The 19,871-nt window shown below is 59.6% G+C and overlaps 1 protein-coding gene across 2 annotated transcripts in view; it reads right to left on the reverse strand.

Annotated features, from left to right (window-relative positions):
• NAV1 (neuron navigator 1) overlaps positions 1-19,871 on the reverse strand; it is a 55,522-nt gene that overhangs the window by 19,545 nt on the left and 16,106 nt on the right. For both annotated transcript variants that reach the window (XM_080633076.1, XM_080633075.1), the window contains exons 5-6: positions 5,950-6,052; positions 2,685-3,050 (exon numbers count right to left, since the gene is read on the reverse strand). In XM_080633076.1, the coding sequence (XP_080489202.1) occupies positions 2,685-3,050; positions 5,950-6,052 (469 nt within the window). The remainder of the gene's footprint in view (positions 1-2,684; positions 3,051-5,949; positions 6,053-19,871) is intronic.

Consider the following 19,871-nt stretch of genomic DNA (forward strand, 5'->3'; position numbering starts at 1 on the left):
GGGACATCCCAAGCAGCATCACCACTTGTGGGGCAGCACCTGGGGAATGGGACCGGAGTCAACAGCAGCCAAGGAAGGGAGCAAAGGTATTTCAGTGCCAGGGAAACAGCCCAGGGCTCAGTGCTGCCCGGTCCCCAATGGGCAGGACAAGGCAGGAGAGCAGCAGCACCCCAGCAAATGCTGCCATTGAGCAGCGCTCGCTGCCTGCACCAGGCCCTTCAGACACCACAGTGCCACAGCCGGGGCTGTGCTGGGTCAGGGAGCATGAGCAGGATGCAGTGACAGCAGGAACAAAGGATGGGTCCTGCTGCCAAACAGGGAGAGCAAAGCCAGAGCCTTCCACCACCAACGCCAGCAGGAGGCTGTTGGAGGAGGGGACCCATGGGTGCCATCCCGATGGATGCCGGCAGGCGGGCACAGCAGGACAAGGAGCCAGGAGCTGAACATTCACGGACACAGAAATGCTCCTGGGGGCTGGGCTGTCCCGAGCTGCTCCCTGCCCTCACCACCACACCTGACCATGCCACCCCTCCGCCGTCTCTGCCAAACCACCCCCCAACCACCCCCCTGCCAAATCCACCCCAATGCCGCACGCCTCGACCTACCTCGGCCCTCTCTGCTTCCAGGCTGCTTCCCCAGGGAGCTCTGGGGATGCCGGGCCCCATTGCACGACCCCAGTCTCCAAGGGGATGTGCCACCGTGTCCTCCTCGCTGGCTCTGACCTACTGCCCCACAAGCCGGGTGTGCGCCGGCGCGGTGCTGGGATGTGCTGCCCCACGGCCAGGGCTCGGGGCTGATGGCCCCATCTGCAGCATCCGGCTCCTGCCCGGTGCATTAGCGGCACCGGGAGATGGGGCCTGGGGCGGAATCTGCTTTCTAGGTCAGAGCCAGTGAGGGGGATGGATGAGGGGCTGCATGGATCAGGGGATGTGCTGAATGCAGGGCTGAGCTGGATGGATGGATGATGAGGGGCTGCATGGATGAAGAGATGTGCTGGATGAGGGGCTGCATGGATGAGGGGCTGTCTGGATGATGAGGAGCTGTGCTGGGTGAAGGGCTGGATGGATAAGGAGGGGCTGCACTGGATGAGTGCTCCTGGACAAGGCAGCTCCTCGCCCTGGCTGGCCCTGAGACGAAGTGATGGGATGTCCTTGCTCCCCTGCCCTGGCTCTGCCTCCAGTGCCCAGGCACTGCCCACACTCTGCCTGCACTCTGCCCAATCACGGCCCCCACTGTGGCTGCTCTCTGCCCGCACTCTGCCTGCATTCTGCCTGCTCAGTGCTGACAGAGGCAAAGGCATGCTCCAGCTCTCCCCTCCCAGCACTGCCTCTGCAGCCAAGGGCACACCAAGGTTACCCGCCTGCAAGAGCGACTCTGAGACAAGGCAAGGTGGAAGACAAGGAGCAGCAGAGCCCTTCATCCCCACAACCAGATGTGGCCACACAGGGCAGCCCAAAGCCACCCCAGTGCCCATCACCCCCTGCAGCCCAGTGCCCGGTGTCAGAAGGTGATGACATGCAATGGGTTATAGCCCCCAGGAAGGGTTCATGCCGATCCAGCACAGGGCACCCCTGTTCACAAGCACAGGGCAGCCCCCCAGAGTAACCCCGTGTGCTCATGGGGAGGATGGGTCTTATGCTTGTGGAGCCATGGACACTGCTACCCCCAAGCTGGAGCATCACAGGGGCCAGCACAGGCACCCCATGGTACGTGCCCAGTGCACCCCTGGACCTGGGGAGCGCTGGCCCCCAGGATGGGTGTGAAGCCATGGGCTGTGCTCTGTCCTGCAACCAGCTGATGTGACTACGGCCACCCCAGGAGGGCTGGAGCAGCAAATACCTCCTCCTGCCCTGGGACAGCTCAAATGCCTGTGCTCAAGCAGGAAACCTCCAGCTTGCTGCAACCCTGGACCCTGGCCAGAGCCAGGGGCACCTCAACAGTGCGGCAGGAGCTGGACACACCTGGGAAGAAACAGCAAGCCCTGGATGTGCTGGGTTGTGCCCAACTGGCAGGAGATGGCCCTGGCCCCACGGGGTCCCTGCTCACAGAGCACCTTGCTCCATCACGGTGCCACCCATCCACAGTGCTAGAGGGGAGACTGGGATGAGATCTTAGGCAGTGACACAATCCACCCAGCCAAGTTGGCCATGATCTATGTGCTCCACCTATCCATCCCTCCATCCATCCATCCATCCCTCCATCCATCCATCCATCCCTCCATCCATCCATCCATCCCTCCATCCATCCATCCATCCATCCATCCATCCCTCCCTCCATCCATCCATCCATCCCTCCATCCATCCCTCCATCCTTCCATCCATCCCCCCATCCATCCATCCCTCCATCCATCCCTCCATCCATCCCTCCATCCATCCCTCCATCCATCCATCCATCCATCCCCCCATCCATCCCTCCATCCATCCATCCATCCATCCCTCCATCCATCCCTCCATCCATCCATCCATCCATCCATCCATCCATCCCCCCATCCATCCATCCATCCCTCCATCCATCCCTCCATCCATCCATCCATCCATCCCTCCATCCATCCCTCCATCCATCCATCCATCCATCCCTCCCTCCATCCCTCCCTCCATCCCTCCATCCGTCCTTGCTGTGCCTGGTGCCCCTCCACTGCCAGCCAAACAGGAGGTGGAGAATCGAGCCCCGGCGCAGGCACTCACCCCGTGGTGATGTCGTCATCCTCTGTCAGTGTCTTCCCCATCAGGTCGCTGTCGCTCATGTAGCCCGACTTCAGCTCCACGTCGTCGGTGTCCAGCGCCTCGACCAGCTCCAGGCGGGAGATGTGGCTCAGCTTGCTGGGGCTGCGCATGGGCATGGTGTGCGAGTAGTGCGCCCGCTCGCCGTGCATGTACCAGCCCGGGGTGCCCTCGGAGCGGCACGTGCCCCCGACCGACGGCGCGTCCCCGGCCTGCAGGCGCGGGCTCGACTGCCCATAGCGCCAGGAGAGCGGCGAGGAGCGGTTGGACAGGCTGGAGACGCTGCGCGCGTTGGCCTCGTCGCTGTCGTAGCAGGTCGTCTCCAGCGAGCTACAAGGGTGCAGGGGGGTTAGGGCACGGCACGGCTGGAGGCTCTCAGTGGGCACAGGGACACTGTCCTGGACCCCCTCCATCTCATAACAGGGTGCCCAGAGAAGCTGTGGCTGCCCCATCCCTGGCAGTGCTCAAGGCCAGGTTGGACACAGGGGCTTGGAGCAAGCTGCTCCAGTGGAAGGGGTCCCTGCCCGTGGCAGGGGTTGGAGCTGGATGAGCTTTAAGGTCCCTTCCAACCCAAACCAGTCTGTGGGTCTACAGCAACGCTTTAGCAGCAGTTATGCCAACAACCATTTTGACTCAGGTGGAAATCCCAGTCATGCTCCTCTGTGCTCAGGCTGCTCTCCCTCGACCATTCTCCACCAGCATTTCAACATCTGCACCCCAATATCACCCCAGACCCAGGACAGGACAAACTGGGGTGGTAGCACACTGATCCCAGGGGACGTGGCACTGGATGCTGTGAGCAAAAGGATGACAAGGGGCAAAGCAGCACCAGCACCCCACACCGAACCCCTGCAAGTGAACCCCTATGCCTAGGCAGGGGGGGCAGCCTGAGATGGGGCTCCCCAGCCCCACAGAGCTGCTCTCCAGCCTGCCCAGAGCCACGAGTGCTTCAGGAATGGGGAGCCAGTTACTCCCTGCACCCCTCGGGGTGTATTTTGGGCACACAGCAAGTCGGGGGGGAGCGATGCTGAGACTAAATTTAGACACCATAATGATGACTTCTTGGAGCAGCTACTTGGGAACCCACAGCCGTCCCCTTGGCTCCAAACGTTACCATCAGCAAGCTGTTCCCCAGCCTGAATTAAACGTTCCTGCAGGAGCACCAAAAGCCAAACCCCGGCTGCAGAATCTAAACCAGGGAACTACATAAAACCCCCAGGAAGTTTGTTAAAGCAGAACTGAAAGGGGCAGCTCAAAGGGTTTCGTGTTGGGCTGCAGCACAAAGGCTGTTTGAGGATGTTCTGCCCGCAGCTCGGAGCACGTATGAGCCATTGATCTCGGGCAGGACTAAAGGGAGCCCCTGAGGAAGCTCGTGCCAGGAGCACGGTGATGTCTTTCAGGAACAAAGTTGTGTCCTAGGCTGAGCCGCAGCCGATGGATGGGAGAATACAGAGAGGAGAACAAGAGGAGTCTGAGGAATAATTTGTGGGAGGAATAAAGGAAGAGCCCAAAGCAGCTATGGGGACACCGGTGATGCCGGGTGACGTCCGTATCGCACACACTTGCAGGGAGCATCCCCGAGAGCAGAGGTAGTGGGCACGTGTGCAATTACAACGTGCTGGGGAAGAGCTGACCCAGCTTTGGTAAAGGAAAATCTGTGCTGATGCTCCGGGAGGGATGCAGGGAGCTGCTGCAAGCAGGGTACCAGCGGTGGGGATGAGAGCCCCACCAAAGGCAGGTTAAGCTTCCAAATAAACTCAGCTGCCATGGGATAAGAGGGAAGATCCTCATGTATTTAGGAGCTGCACAAGGGACAGAAGGCAGGGGCAGGCATCTCTGGCCTATCCAAAGCTGTTTTTCTCTGTGGCTGAGGCCTCCACCACACACAGTTCTCATAACTCATCAGGAAAAGGAAGTGATGGCCAAGAGTCAAAACCCACCAGTGATGCTCAGTGAATCCTCTGAATTTAATATCCTCATCCCACATCCCTAAGGCCGGGGCTGATGGAGGATCTCCACAGGAGCCAAATGCTGGGGCAAGAGAGTGGCAGGTGAGGTTTGACACAGAGGAATGAGAAGTGAACACAAAGGGAACCCAAAGCGAACCCAAAGCAGCCCTGACTCGGCATGAGCAGCCCAGCTGCTGCACCGAGCAACGGGATGGCAGAGCTGTGATGGGTAACTCCAGGAAACGGCCAGCCTGGGGAATGCCACTGTGAACAGATCGGAACAGATTCAGGAAGTGCAGCAAGGACGAGCAAGGTCTGGACGAGCTCCTGCGTTCAGAAGAGCTGAATCACGGGAGCTGCTTCACCTGATGGAGGGGAGACAGGGGGGGGTCTGTAACGACGAGTGGTGGGTGAAGGGGTTGGGGGGAGCTGCTGCTTTTTACCCCTTACGGCAGAGAAATGAGGATCGAAGGAGACCGCGAGGTGGCAACAGACACCAGGAGAAGGATGCTCTGCGCATCCGCGGCTTTCACCCGAGAGCCGCTCCGCGGAGCCCTGCCTGCGCCATGCGGGGATGCCCCTCCCCACACGCTGCCTCCCCCCCCCCGCGCCGCAGGGTCCGGGCCCTTCATCCGGGATGAGGATGCTGGAGCTGGGGTGCAGCCCCCAGCGCGTTCAGAGCACAGCAGAAACGCTGCACTGGGCTCCAGTGAGAGATCAGGGGGGAAGAGTCCCAGGCACGCTGTCAGAGGCCTCTGAACACACGTAGATGCTCTGTTAGGGTTCACTGGCCAATGGGCATCCTGTGCCCAGGCCCTGGGGTGCTGCCAGCCCCGGTGTGGGCAGGGCACCCCACCTCTGCCCATGGGCTGCAGGGCTTTTGTTCAGCTCTGTCTCCATCATTCCCTTTAGGCAGTGAAACTGAGTCACAGATGGGGATGGAGGCTGTGGTCCAGGCACAGGGGATACGATACCTTCACCCCATACAAGGACACCCGACCATGGGGAACAGACCTCACCCCCTGCCTGGAGCCCGTGGGCTCCCCTCAGCATCACCCCACAGCTCCACAGCACATGAGGCTGTGTTGAGCCCAGAGCTCTGCTGCAGCCCCACACATGACATCCCACGGATTTGGGGGCACGTCTCCAGCCCCCATGTGTAGGCACCCAGGCTATGGGCACAGCCGCTCCACCCCATCCCTGCCCCTCACCTTCTGCTGCCCCAGGAAGGACACTGGTTGTGGGGAAGGGGTGTTGGGGGTCTGGCACTGGGGCCTCACCTGTGAGACACCTGAGAGCCCCTCAGGCTGGACATGGTCTCCTCCAGGTTCTGCCGAAGGTCCAGCACGTTCTGCACCGTCCTCTTCCTCTGGGATTCGGGGTCTGCGGACAGACAAGGGGTGAATGGCTCCTGTGCCCCTCTGCTCATGCTGCGTGCACCAGCTCCTGCTCTGCCCACTGGAGGGGACAGGGCAGGGACCAGGCTGGAGCTGCACCACCATGAAATGCCACCCCAAGGGTCCTGTGCTGCGATGGGGATGTCTGGTCCAGAAAGGACAAGCTGGTGGGGACCAAAGGGGCCACAGGAGCCACACAGGGAACAGCTACAGCCAGGTACATCCGAAGCCGCCCCATCCCCAGGCTCTGCTCACCCACTGACCCGGGTAGAAGCACCTCAAGCCAGTGAAGCAGCCCTGATTTATGCATGACCCTGGAAAGTGGTGACAAGCGGTAACAGCCCGATGAGACAGGTTAAATCAAGCAGGTTAAAGCCCGCTGTAGATGACGGTAAGAGGGTTGGTGAGCCCCAGGGAAGCCAATGCAGCCAGCACAAACCAGGACAACCAATGTGGTCACCCTGGTCCGGCTCCCAAAACAAGGCTTAGCAGGAGGTTACAGTCATGAACTCGTTACTAAACCTTCACGTAGGAGGAGTTAATCAAAGGCACAGAGCACAGACTGGTGCCCCAAGCAATGGGGGCTTACAAGGATGCCAACAGAACACCCACCGGTGTCCCCTGCAGCGAGGACCCCCAGGGGACCCAAGAAGCAGCATCCAAAGGAGCCGCTCGCCTGCCTCTGGCCCACATCCACATCCCCACCGCGCTGGGGTCACCGCTGGGTCCAGCGCAGGAAGGGGCCGGGGGGGGCCTCGGGGCTGAGCCGAAACCGGAGCCGCTGGGAGAGGCTGGAGTGTGGGAACAGCGGGAGCGCGCTGGATTCCTCCCCGCAGCGATTTAGCAAGCTTGCTGCAGCCAGATGTTCCCAGCTGCTGGAGCGGGGGGGCAGCGGGGACGGCTCAGCCTGAGCGTGCTGGGGTCTGGCGGACACCGCGTCTGGGCCAGGTCAGTTCCCGCAGTGTCTCCATCCCCGCTCCAGCTCCCGCAGGCTCCATCCTGCTGTCACGGAAGGAAGGGGGTGCTGGCTCCGGCCCTGCGCTCCCCCATCCTCAGGACACTGTCCCCAAGCCCTGTGCAGGGAGGTTACAGGCAGATCTCCCAGCTCCTGCTCTGCTCCTTTCTGAACGGAGCTCTCAGCGCTCTCTTCAACATGAGCTAACAGGATATGGCCCCGCTTCACACATGGGGAAACTGGGACAGGCAACCCCCCCTCATTGCCTGACGCTGTGTTGGCACAGGAACCGGGCACCGTGCCCATCCCCGACCCGTGTGCTGCCCATCACCCCATCTCCTGCCCGGCACAACTGGGACACAGCAGGTACCACCACCAGAAGAGCATCGGCAGGGCAGGATGCGGGGCTGGAGGCAGACAAGGAGCAGGAAGGAGAGCTCAGGGCCAGGCACTGCAGGGCTGACAGTGCCGGGCACGGCAGAGCCAGGGCTGGAGAAGACCAGGGAGCTCCAGGTTGTGCCATGTCCAGCCCTTCCCATCCCCTCCAAGAGTTCCAGAATCACGGGCGCTGCCGACGTGGCCAAGGACGTCAAGGAACGAGGGAATCATCAACTCCAAACGCCTCATGACAGCTCATTTCAAAGGAGCATGTGGCCAACAGCTCCCACTGGGGCCAGGCAGAGCCGCGGCCACAGGACATGTGTGCCCCATGTGCCTTGGCACTGAAACCACGTCTGTATGCGTACGTGTATGTGCATGCGTACATGTATGTGTATGTTTATGTGCATGCGTATGTGTATGCGCATGCGTATGTGCATGTGCATGTGTATATGTATGTGCATGCGTATGCGTATGTATATGTGTATGTGTATGTGCATGCATATGTGTATGCGCATGCGTATGTGCATGTGTATGCATATGTGCATGTGTATGCATATGTGCATGCGCATGCGTATGCATATGTGTATGTGTGCGTGTGCATGTGTATGCATGCGTATGTGCATGCGTATGTGTATGCGTATGCATATGCATATGTGTACGCGCATGCGTATGTGTATACATACGTGTATGTGCATGCATATGTGTATACATATGTGTATGTGTATGCATATGCATATGTGTATGTGTATGTATATGTGTATGCACACGCACTGCCCCAGCACCTCTTTGCATCATGCACAGTTCATGTGTGGGCCACACGGTGCCAAAGCCCTGCAGAAAGGGGGGTGTGTGCATGCACACGCCTGTGCCCCTGCATGAACGCATGCAGGCACGACGACGGCAGCAGCCGATGTCAGCACTGACATGCCCGTGCCCATGCTCACACGCGTGGCACAAGCACTCAGGCGTTCTTGCCCCCCCCCACCCAACCGGTCCCGTTTCATTAGGGCAGACTCCTGGTGACCCAGGAAAGGGTTTTAACAGCAACCAGGAACGTGCTGTGAAAGGCCTCGTGGCGCTCCCGAGGCAGGGAATCGGCCCCCATCGCACAGTAGCTGCAATGAATTTTCTCCCAAGCTGTGACATGTTTTTAACTGTTGCTCAATCCCTTCCAGCACCTTGAAACGCACCAATAAAGCACAATGAAAACCGTCCCCTCAGGCCATGGGATGCCTCCAGCTCCAGACACACGCTCCCCACACCGGCTCCCTCAGCCCCTGCTCCCAGCTGCGCATCCCCTCTGCGCCGGGTTGATGTGAGAGCCCCAAGCCCGGCTCAGCCCCACTGAGCCCTGCAGGTTCCCAGCTCACGCCCTGCGCCTGCGATGCAGTTACCAGCAGAGTCTTTCCATATGGAGTGGAACGGCTTTATCCGGCATTCCGTCCCCCCAGCTCAGATCCACGCTCCCGGATGGTTGGGCAGGGGGATGGTCACAACCTGCAGTCCTTCTCTTTGTGGTTTCATTAACCCCCTTCCTCCCTCCAGCAGCCTCCACATGGGCTAAACAAGGAGCAGCAATGGGGCTCTGCAGGGTGCCTGCCCGACCCACTGCTTTCCTTCCACCACTGGCCTTGTCTTCCAGCCCATCCCCATCCCTGCAATCCCTGTGTGCTCCAAGGGATGTACCAGGACCCCCCAAAACCACCCCTCTCCCTCCACAGATGCCTCATGGGCAGAGTACATCCTCCCAGCTCAGTGAGAGCTCACTCATTTCACCCTTTCCTGCAAACCTCCTGTCCCACACCATCAGAAGGCAGCAGGTTCATTGGGTGTTAACTGCTCCCAGGCTTTCGGCTGAGGAGACCAAGCAGCAGCAGCTGGGGCAGGCGATGGGGTTCATGGTCCAACCCTCCCAAAGAGCATCAACCCCTGTGGGACGCAGCAAGGGGAGAAGAGGGGTTCCCCAATGGCCCCAGGTCTCAGTGCTGGACCCTTCTGGAACAGGGCTCTGCAGGAGGCTCCAAAGGTGGCTGCAGCAGGAAGGAAGCTCCCTCCCTGCCTGCATCCGCTGTCCCCATCACCACAGCCGTCCCCAGCAGGGACAGCCCCGCGCCATCCATGGGGACAGCAGCTCCCCACTGCGGGGTGAGAGCAGAGAGGATGAGCAGCGGTGACAGGCAGGGACTTGTGCTGAATCAGCACTTGTGGGGTGATGGCTGCTGGTGACAAGGGGGGGCGGAGGGACCTGGAGCCTGGCCCCGCTCTGGCTCCAGCCAGCCAAGCCTTTAAAAGGGATTCAGACTTTCTCAGGCTAAAGCAGCCATAAATCCACTTAATTGGGTCTCTCCCATACACACGTTTCCAAGCAGAGAGGTCCAGACTGGGCCTCCAGCCCATCTGAGGGTTATTCTCTCAATGGATGCTGCACTTGGCCTCAAACCACCCCACCTGCACATCCAGATCCCAGCTCCCCTTTCAGCAGCAGCAGCCTCGAGCGGCTCCATGTCCCCTGCATCCCACCTCCGTGACACCCTCTGCTCCTCTGCACTGATGAGCCAGGAGAGCCCAAAATCCCTGCACCAGGCAGACCCTGCACATCCCTGTACCACGGCTGCCTCCAGCGCTGGTCCTGCAAAGTGCTGGAAGAGCTGGGAGCACCCCAACACCCCTGTCCCACTGCGGGTCTCCTGAATAACCTGGAGGAACAACCTGTGCCCCTTGGGAAGGAGGGAGCTCACATCCTCAGGCTGGACCTGATCTGACCTCTAAGCACCAGCACACACAGAGCACGGTGACACCAACACCCAGGTTAACAGCCCCGTGGCCTCAGCATCACCAGCGCTCACTGCACGTGGGGTCTGTCCTATGCCAGGGCCCTGCAGAGTGGGGCCAGGCTGCTCACGCTGCACTCTGTGCCTCAGTTTCCCCTCGGGGCTCCGCATTATTGGGGGGTGCCCCCCAATGCCCACCTTTAACGCAGCCACCAACAGGCCCTGACACTGCAGACCCTGCGCTAAAAACACCCAACAGAAGCCAGAAAGTGAGGGGGGAGCAATAAATCCCCCCCCAAAACCCAACACAACCCCGCGGCGAGGCAGAAGGAGCAGCTCGGAGGCCCCGGAGCAGCCGGTGGCAGCGGGTTCACCCTCCCCACGCGTCACCAGGCGCAGGTTGGACATTGTGAGAATTCAGAATTCCAGATGGCTCTTTTTGGGTGGGTTTTTTTTCCTCCTTGCCTCATTTCCAAGGCAACAAGACCCGCTGTCATCTGCTGGTTGCCATAGAGATTTCACCTGATTCTGCTTCAGCGGAAGAGAAAGCCCAGCTCGCTCGCTGCTGAGCCGCAACCGCCTTCGAACTTGCTGGGAAGAGCAGAGATAAATGGGGCTTTATACGGCGGAGGCAATGGGCTGATTCAGAGGATCAAAGGAAGGAACTGCGGGTTTCTACAGCACAAATCAGCCCTTCACTTAACTGCTTCGGTGCCCTCCAGATGTGCCCTACATCTGGGGACATCGCCAGCCCCCACTCCGGGCTCTGCTGGCGGAGGAAGGGATGTGAGCACAAGGGGAATCCTGCACCCGCTTCTGCCAAGGTCTGCAGGAGCCCTGCAGGGATCCCATAGCATGATGGAGGCCAGTCCCTTCCAACCCCAACCATTCCATGACTGTGATTACTGCTGAGGATGCTCCATGTACCCCATGTGCCTGCATCCATGGCCCAGCCGCAGCGTGCAGTTCCCAGTCCTTCCCCCCAGACCCACGTTCATCCCAGGGTCCTGTCACAGGTTCACAACACACAACGGGGCTGCACAGGACCAGGCACAGCCCCAGCACCACGGCACCTCCAGCCATGGGCACCCTCCGCTTCCTTCTCCAGTGGGTTTGGGAATAAAGACCAGGGTGGAAACCAGCACCACGGGCACGCACAGGCTGTCCACGAGCAGGGCGGCTGCTCAAGCTTGGGTATGAGGAGACACGATCCAAGAGCTCCCTGGTCTGCAATGGCACCCTTGGACTTACAGTCAGATGCCCCAAACCTGCAGATCTGATCAAGGGAGCCGGCTCGCCCTGCCTGGGGCTCCCTGTTACTGAGGAGGATGCCTTGGGAGAAGACCCTGGGCACTGAGAGGATGCTCACGGGTGGCAGCCACCCCTGGGTACCACATCCCTGTGCTCGTTCCTCCCCGCTGCTCTCCACCAAGCACCCAGGCCTGGCTCAAAGGATGATTTTCAGACTCAGGAGCACGTCCCCTCCCCAGTCCACATCCCCGTACCAGGGCCGGCCGGGAAGGGCCTGTCAGGGCAGCTCTTGGCTCGAGTTAGCTCCGTTCTGCAGGAGAACAGAGTCATTAGCAGAGCCAAACTCCCCATTCCCAGCCAGAATAGAGCCACGCTTGGGGAAGCTTTATATTCCCAGAGACAAACAACTCACATTTGCTTTTTAACTGTTGGAATTGCACCCACTGGGACGGAGGGAACAGGGAGCCTTTTGTCCCCCTTGCCTTGTGACTGCGAGCTTTGTGCAGAGCAATGCGTTGCAAACACAATTCTCCCCGGCCTCAGCTGGGCTCTGGTAGACACTTGGTCTGTCTGTCCATCACCAAAGAGCCCTCATGTGCCTCGAGCAGGAATGCAAAATGTCCTCCCTGGCTCCCCTGCCAGCCGCAGCCTGCGGAGCTGCTTCTCAGAGCCATCAGGATGGACCCAAAGCACAGCCAGCACTGGGGGCTCTGCACCTTGACCAGGAACAGGGTGGGAAACCAAAGCTGCAGGAGGCTGCAGGCAGCAGAGCTGCTCGCTCAGGTCACAGCTCTCCCCGAGCATGGAAAACCCCAGCATGGCACAGGCCCAAGGACCAGGCCATGGTGACCCCCTGGGGAAGGTGCCCAAGTCACATCCTGGACAGGTCCCCAGCCCATTGCTGAGCTCCTGAGGTGCTGGCAAGGCTCTCACCAAGCTGCAACCCTGGACAGGAGCAAGGGGCAGCCTGCCCAGAGCAGGACACGTCCTCAAGGACCAGCAGCACCACCCAGGGATGAGCATCCTTCACTCCAGACAATGAGACCCCCGGGGCTCTGCTTTCCTAAAGCCCCAGCTGCGAGAAGGGGCTCAGGGCTGCGAGCTCACCCTGGGCTCCCTGCAAAGCCCATGCGGGTTTGGCCGCAGCCAGGACCAGACCCCAGGGATGCTCAGGAGCCATCGCATGAGGTGGTGGCAGAGCACCTCGGGCTGCCCCAGCTCCAACCAGCTCTAGGCTCCGCGTTAGTGGATCTATTGTTGCCAGCTCCCGCGGGAGGAGGGAAGGCTCCGAGGCTATTTTTGCTTCCATCTGGGGAATCATCTCCCTCCATCGTACGCTGCCACGATGCTAATTTTTAAGGCTGATGATTAATTGATGTCAGGCTCATTACGGGGCCAACGGCTCCCTCTTCCCCAGCAGCACCAAGGACGGGAGGGGGGGACGGGACACATGCTTTGACAGATGTCGTTCGAGCCGTGCGTGAGTGACGTCCTAACAACGGAATAAATAGGAGCCATTACCATGGAAAGCCCTGGAAATGGGAAGGGAAGCGCCTGCACGGGACCCTGGCGCCCTTCCCCGCACTCTCTCTAATCAGCCCTTCACGCTCTGCCCTGAAGGTTACCAGGGCTTTGCTCAATGGCCATTGTGCAAGCCCAGGGGGGTGGAATCTCCTGCCCGGGACCCACAGGAGGGGCAGGTGCCACAACCACGCTGGCACCGGCATCACCAGGATCCCTCCAGGCTCAGGGTGTCCCCCCTACCCGCAGTCCCCAGCATTGGGGTGCCCGGGGGTGCTGCTCCAACCAGGCACAGGAGCAAGAGCCACCCCTGGACCACAGTGGGAGCATCTGCAATAGCAACCCCAGGCAGGGCACAGCACAGATGTCAGGGTCCCTTCAGGCTGCCCTGGGGATGCTCATCCCAAGGCAAACCTGCTCTCCCAAAGACAAAGCAGTGCACAGTGCATGGCGGGGGGGGGACACCCTGACATCCTACACTCACCCCCCAGGTCCCCCTGCACCCCTCGATGGGACCCACCAATGGGAAAGGGTTCTCTTGAGCAGCAGTCACATCTTCCCCACTAAAAGTGGTTGCAGAGAAGGAAGACCCCGTATCCTTCAGGAAACCTGGGTGTGCCGCGGGAGGGAAGGGGATGCTCAGCATCAGAAAACTCTGTGCCACCTCCATGGGGCCACCACTCTCCTCTCTGGTACCCCAAAGTACACAGCAGCCCTGCCCAGGCACCCTGTGGGGCCGGGGGATGGCATGGAAGAGGAGTGCTCCTCACCCCAAATCCATCACCCACATTACAGCGAGTGGAAGGACCCCTCAGGCTTCAGCGCACAGAATGTGGACCCTGTGAGCTCAGGTTTTACTGCAGGGGTGGGCAGGGTGGAAAACGCTCTGGAAAAGGCATCAGCACCCACAGAAGGGATTTCCATGGAGCCTTCAGACTCTCCACCGTGTACCAGCTCTCACACCCCCACCAACACCAAGGGCTGAGTGACGTGGGGTGACAGTGGCTGCAAGCCCACACACACCAGCTCATTCCAGGCCCTCGGCACCCCTCAAGCACCCGGGAGCAGGAGTTACACACGCAGCTTGGACAGCTTGGGATCCCCCCACTGAGCTGCAGACAATGAACACCCTTCCCAAGGTGCCTGTTCCACAGGCAGCATCCTCCCAGGGATGTGACCCGGCTGTGATTTATCCCCACTAAAGCCCATCCCGCCTGCGCCGGATGAGCCATGGGAAGCAGCGCTGCGATGTGCTCTGAGCTCTTCTCCCCACATTTGTTCTGGGGGCCTGTCCAAGCACTGAGGCTGCACAGCCCAGAGCCGCGACCGCTGCAGGAAGAGCGGAGCCAATGCTACAGCCTGGAGGGAAGCATCAGCCAAAAGTCATTCCAACAAGGAAGTGATTTGTCTTCTTCTGGCTACGCAGCAGTGTGGAGCAGGGCCGTGGCTGCGGTCATGCACAGAGCGAGCGGCCACCGGGCCGGCAATGGGGAGCACTCCCACCAGGAGCCGGAGATAGACCAGAGCAGGGGGGAAAGGATGGGAAAAGAAACACCAAGTGACCCCCCCCCGCTCGCTCCAAGCCAAGGCATCGCATCCAACAGTTCTGAATGTGAACTGCACACAATGAGCTCCAGCGGGTAATTAATCCCTTCAGGAACGCTGTAAGTGATTGCAGACAGTTCACCAAGGAAAAAAACATTGGAAAGTCATCGCAGAAATTACCATAAGCTGTTTCCTTCCCTGCTCCGTCCGACATCCAGCAAGATGTGCCTGGAGAGCTGCGCTCTGCAGGTCGGAGGTGATGGATTGAAGCTGTTTTCCTCCCAACACCCAATCTACCTGCCAAGCCAACGCTGTGAGAAACCAGCCCAGCCCCAGCCAGAGCAGCAAGAGCAGCTCATCCCCATCATCCCCCATGCTGGGGGCTCACAGCAGGGATGGTCTCCATCCCCACGCTCCCTCTGCCCTCCTTCACCCACTCCAACATTTGCCCTCCAGCCAGAGGCCAAAGAGCCAGAGGGCTTCGCTTTGGACTGAGCTCTGCCCCATTGCACCCCAAACCTCTGCTCAGTGCCCTGCAGGACAGGCACATCTGTCCACATCCGCCCTCAGGCAAAGCCACCGCACACAGGTGACCAACACTGCCACCCCCATGGACACACCGACAAGGGGGGTCTGTCCCCATATCCAGAGAGCCCATCCCATGAGGCAGGAGTGGAAGGGTGCAGCAGCTGCCTTTTGCTTCGTAATTCCATGGTGGTTTTCAATCCACAGCCTCTCCCTGTGAAGCTGGGGTGCACCACGCAGCAGGGGAAAGGTCTTTTCTCCTGTCACTAAAGCACCTTCAAATTAGGTGGGATTTTAAAACCAAAAACACACCCTAAGCTTCCCCTTGGAACCGCTCTGGGTTTGGGAACAGGCTTTTCCCCCCTCCCATGTCCTCTCCTGGGATCTCCCCCTCTCTCCCCACCATGTTTGTGTTTAAAACTCCATCAGGCCACAGAAAAATCCCAGGGCAGGAGAAGAGGGAAGGGAAACAACAGAAGAAGGCACTAGAAACTGGGGCTCTTGCAAACCCCCCTTGGCGCAAGGGGAGGCAGAGCTTGGAGCTGCCTTCCTCCTCTTGGAAAGCGAGAGGCGCTTGGAAGGACGAGGGAATAGCGGATATTACCCAACCTCCAGCACAGGATGCGGCCTCGCTGAGCCTCTGCAGAGCCCCGAACAGCTCATAACAGGGCTTTTGCTCCAATGAGCCAAGCGCCAGAGTGTGTCCGGCCATGGTGCGGCTCCGAGATGGACACAGGTTGATGTCAGGCACATCCCACATGGATGTAGGGAAAGATTCGGACATACCCAGACACCATCGCTCCGTGTCAAAGTTCCTCCCTATACCAATGTGCGGTGCTCAGGAGCCGAACACGGGGTGCTGCCAAGGGGCAGGGACATCCTGCATCCCTGAGCATCGCTCCACAGCCAAAGCCTCCCCGCTACAACATGGATCTTAAGGAGAAGCTGCACCGGACTCTCCGTGCAGGATATGCGCAACGTCTGCTTGCGAGCGAGAACACCCCACAAGGGGATGAAAAGCTATATGGAAATGGAAGATCATTACCATGATCTCCTTGGAAACATCCCATCGGAGCAAGTTTTCCTTCCTCCTCCTTCTCCTCTCTCCCCATGTGCATGAATTCTGGCACCCCATGCACTGCTTGGCATTGCCTCAGCACTGTGGGTCCAAAACGCAGGCGTCTCATTTCTAAAGCCATTGTCTAAGATGTGCTATTGAGCTGCAAAACATGGATGGCTTGGGATGGAAACCAGGCATCTCCTGCAATACAAAAAGAAGCTGGATTTGGTTTGTCTTTGAAGCCACAGAGAGCCCCAACCGAACAGAAACGGCTTTATTCCCACAAAGGGAACCAGAGCCTTGGCAGTGAAACGATTCAGCACCTCTGCCCCTGAGCGCGGCGAGGAGCAGCCCAGGAGCAGAGCAAGGGCTGCGGGGAGCAGCACGGCCGCGCTGTGCATCCAAACGCGCTCCACTCGGGAATGCGAGGCCGGAAAAGCTGCTTTGTGAATCTACTGCTGATCCGGAGCTCTGCGCTCCCCTCCTCACGTGCTGCAACGTCCTCACCCAGCCTGTGCCAGCAGCCAGCTTCCAGCAGCCCCAAAGCTTCGGCACCTTTAGCGCAATGACTGTTTGCTCAGGAAATCACCCCGGAACGTTCATCACTTGCTATTTGCCTTCACAAGCGGGGCGGGAAGCAGAGATCTCCTGCCCCCAGGTTACTGAACTTCCCCCATCACTAAGAAGGGACCCGATGGGGAGCAGGCTCTCACCTCCGCCCACAAAGCTGCTTGAAAAGGGGATTTTGGAGCAGCTTTCAAACCCCAACCTCTGCACAGCCCCCAAAGCATCTCACAGGCTCCAGGAAGAGATTCCCTCCCTCATCCCCCATGCTGCTTTATGAGCGGGGCTGTTCCTCTCCCATTGCAGGAGCCAGCCACATGTTCTCCATCTGGGAGCAGATGCCCACGAGCCAATAAGCTCAGCTTGGAAAACTCACTGCAAATAGCACAAAGTCTCTGAGCACTCTGCAGCCCGGGGCCGGACGATGCCTGTTAATGCTCCGGCAGCACCGGGACACGTCTGGCACAGCGCAGACAACCAAAGCCCAAAGGGCTCAGAGAGATGAGCATGAGATGGCTGAAGGTGCTGCTGCCTCTTCCAGATTGGGGTTGGGAATGGGGAGCAACCTGCTCCAGTGGAAGGCATCCCTGCCCCTGGCAAGGGTTGGAAAAGGGTGAGCTTTAAGTTCATGATTCTATGAATCCCGCACTGCAGGGCAGGTCTGGGCTTTGCTCCGGGTGCTGCTGTTCCCTGGGCAGCGGGGATGCAGCCAGCTTTTGGGTGCATTTAACCACTTGACAGTGGGAGACGGGAGCCCAGGCAGTGACAGAGGCACCCGCAAACACCGCAGGGTGAGCACTCTAACATGCAGATGATCTGCGAGCCCACGGCTACCTACAGCCTGAGGCACAAAGAATCAAGGCTGCAGCTGGGAGCCAGGCAAATGCTGGTGCTTCCCCTTGGCCAGCAGTCCCACAACACGTTCTCCAGGCCGAGCAGGATCTTGTCCCCATGATGGCCAGGATCACGTCCACATGCATGTTATTGGGACATGAACTCCCACCACCAGGAGCCAGCGGGTCCTTTGCGCAGCAGCACCTCCGCTCCCAGAGCCTCTGCTCCGAGGCGCAGCGCATGGCCAATCCCATGGGAAGGGTTTTGTTATGGGTTGAAATGAGCCTGGGGTCTCTGGGAGACGCAGGGCAGTGACCGGAGAAGCCCATGGGCTGTCCCCACTGACTCCCCATTGAGCTTCCCCTGCCCTGATGGGATGCAGCGGGATGGGAAAGGAAAACGCCAAGCACCGACACAGGGAGCCTCCATTCCCCAGTTCACTCCTGCCTTTGGGCCTGCAGCAGCATCACTCCCAGCAGAGCCCGGCTGCCAGGCTCACAGCAGTGACTCCCAGGATGCTGTCTGTGGGATGCTATCCCCTGATGGACTGGGGAGGAAGGAAGTCCTCTTGCTTTTGCTCTGCACACTGGGAGTCAGAGAATCACGGAACGGTCTGTGTTGGAAGGGACCTTAAAGCTCCTCCAGCTCCAACCCCCTGCCATGGGCAGGGACACCTTCCACTGGAGCAGCTTGCTCCAAGCCCTGACCGTCCCCATTCCCAACCACGATCTGCCACACACACAGAGCAGCGCTCCCCCCTCCGAGCCTGCCAAAACACCATTGCCAAGCTGGTTCAGCATGAACTCGCGCTGGCAGAGCTGCCTCCAGCCTCTGAACCATCAAGGCTGGGATAAGCCCCAGGATGTGAGAACCGGCTGAGGAGGGATGCGCCTGCCCCATGCAGTGGCCCCCGCACGTTTCCTGCCAGCCCAGGCTCACCTCGGGGAGCTCCCAGTGCAATCAATGCGAATTAGCCACTATCTGCTCTTCCACTTGTTTGCATCAGCTTGGAAATATAATGCCAAGGCAGAGATAAAGGGAACTGGAAACACCCTGACAGCATTTAACACTTCCAGCCCCAGGGGGCTGTTAAAGAGATGAGTTTCAACATTGCAGGTCTCAGCCCGAACAGCAGGTTCCTTTGCCTTGCTCCCCAAGCACATCCTTCCCTGCCAGTGCCCACAGCTCCCCATACACTGGCTACTAAAGGGAAGGGCTGCTCCTCATGAAGTGGGCTTTACAGAGCCCACACTTGAAAGGGTCCCCACCATGCTCCCTGCTAAAGGTCAACAGCATCCTGCCAAGGGCATGGCCATGGAGCTGTGCCATCAGAAGCCAGCTCACCCCCAGGGTAGGAAAAACACCCTTTTCATAGAACCCCAGCCTGGTTTGGGTTGGAAGGGACCTTAAAGCTCCTCCAGTTCCAACCCCTGCCACGGGCAGGGACCCCTTCCACTGGAGCAGCTTGCTCCAAGCCCCTGTGTCCAACCTGGCCTTGAGCACTGCCAGGGATGGGGCAGCCACAGCTTCTCTGGGCACCCTGGGCCAGCGCCTCAGCACCCTCACAGGGAAGAGCTTCTGCCCAAGAGCTCATCTCAGTCTCCCTCTGCCACAACCACGCCATTCTCTACCCCGACATGCGGGAAGCATGAGGCAACAACACTGCGCATGGGCAAGGGATGTGTGATTCCGAGTGTCTCATCAGGGAGTTATTCTCAGTCCGTGGCGATGCTGAAATCTCACAGGGCTATAAATAACCAGCCACGGAGCCGTACCTGAGCTTTGAACGTGCTGCACACCCGCTCAGCCAGGATCCGTCCTTCCAGGTCACTGGGCAGAAGAGGTTCCCATCCCGGAGCCGAACCCCTGCTGCAGGATGTGCTCCGCAAACCTCTGCCCATGCAGCATCCCCAGGGAGCTCACGCTGCACTGGCCCCTGTGCAGGGGACGTGAGGGTCTCCAGCCATGGAGCATGGGGCCAGGATAACCTCCTGCCCAGCCACGCAGGTGCTGAGCTCCCCTGCACGCAGGTTCCAGCAGGGAGGTGAATCCCAGCCCTTCCCCTGAATTAACGGAACACACACAACTGCCTCGATCGGACAAACAACAGCGGGAGGAATGAAGGAACAAAACGTGGCAGGAACGGATCAGAGGGAAGCCATGCGGATCAGCGGGCACGCCGGGCACTGCTCCCCAGTGTCACACCCGCCCTGCCACAGGCACATCTCCATTCGCACAGCTCCTCATGTCAGCCCTGCAATGCAGCATCTTCTGCCTTCCCAGCTCCGCGCCGCTTGGCTCCCGGCTCCGAGCTGCAATGCAGCAGCTTGAGAGCCCCTCTCGCTCCTCGCCCCTCCATGAGGCAGGGCCGAGCCCCGCTCAGGCTCTGCCATCCCCA

This window comes from Psittacula echo (assembly GCF_963264785.1).
Source record: "Psittacula echo genome assembly, chromosome: 22".
In the NCBI taxonomy this organism is placed as follows: Eukaryota; Metazoa; Chordata; class Aves; order Psittaciformes; family Psittacidae; genus Psittacula; species Psittacula echo.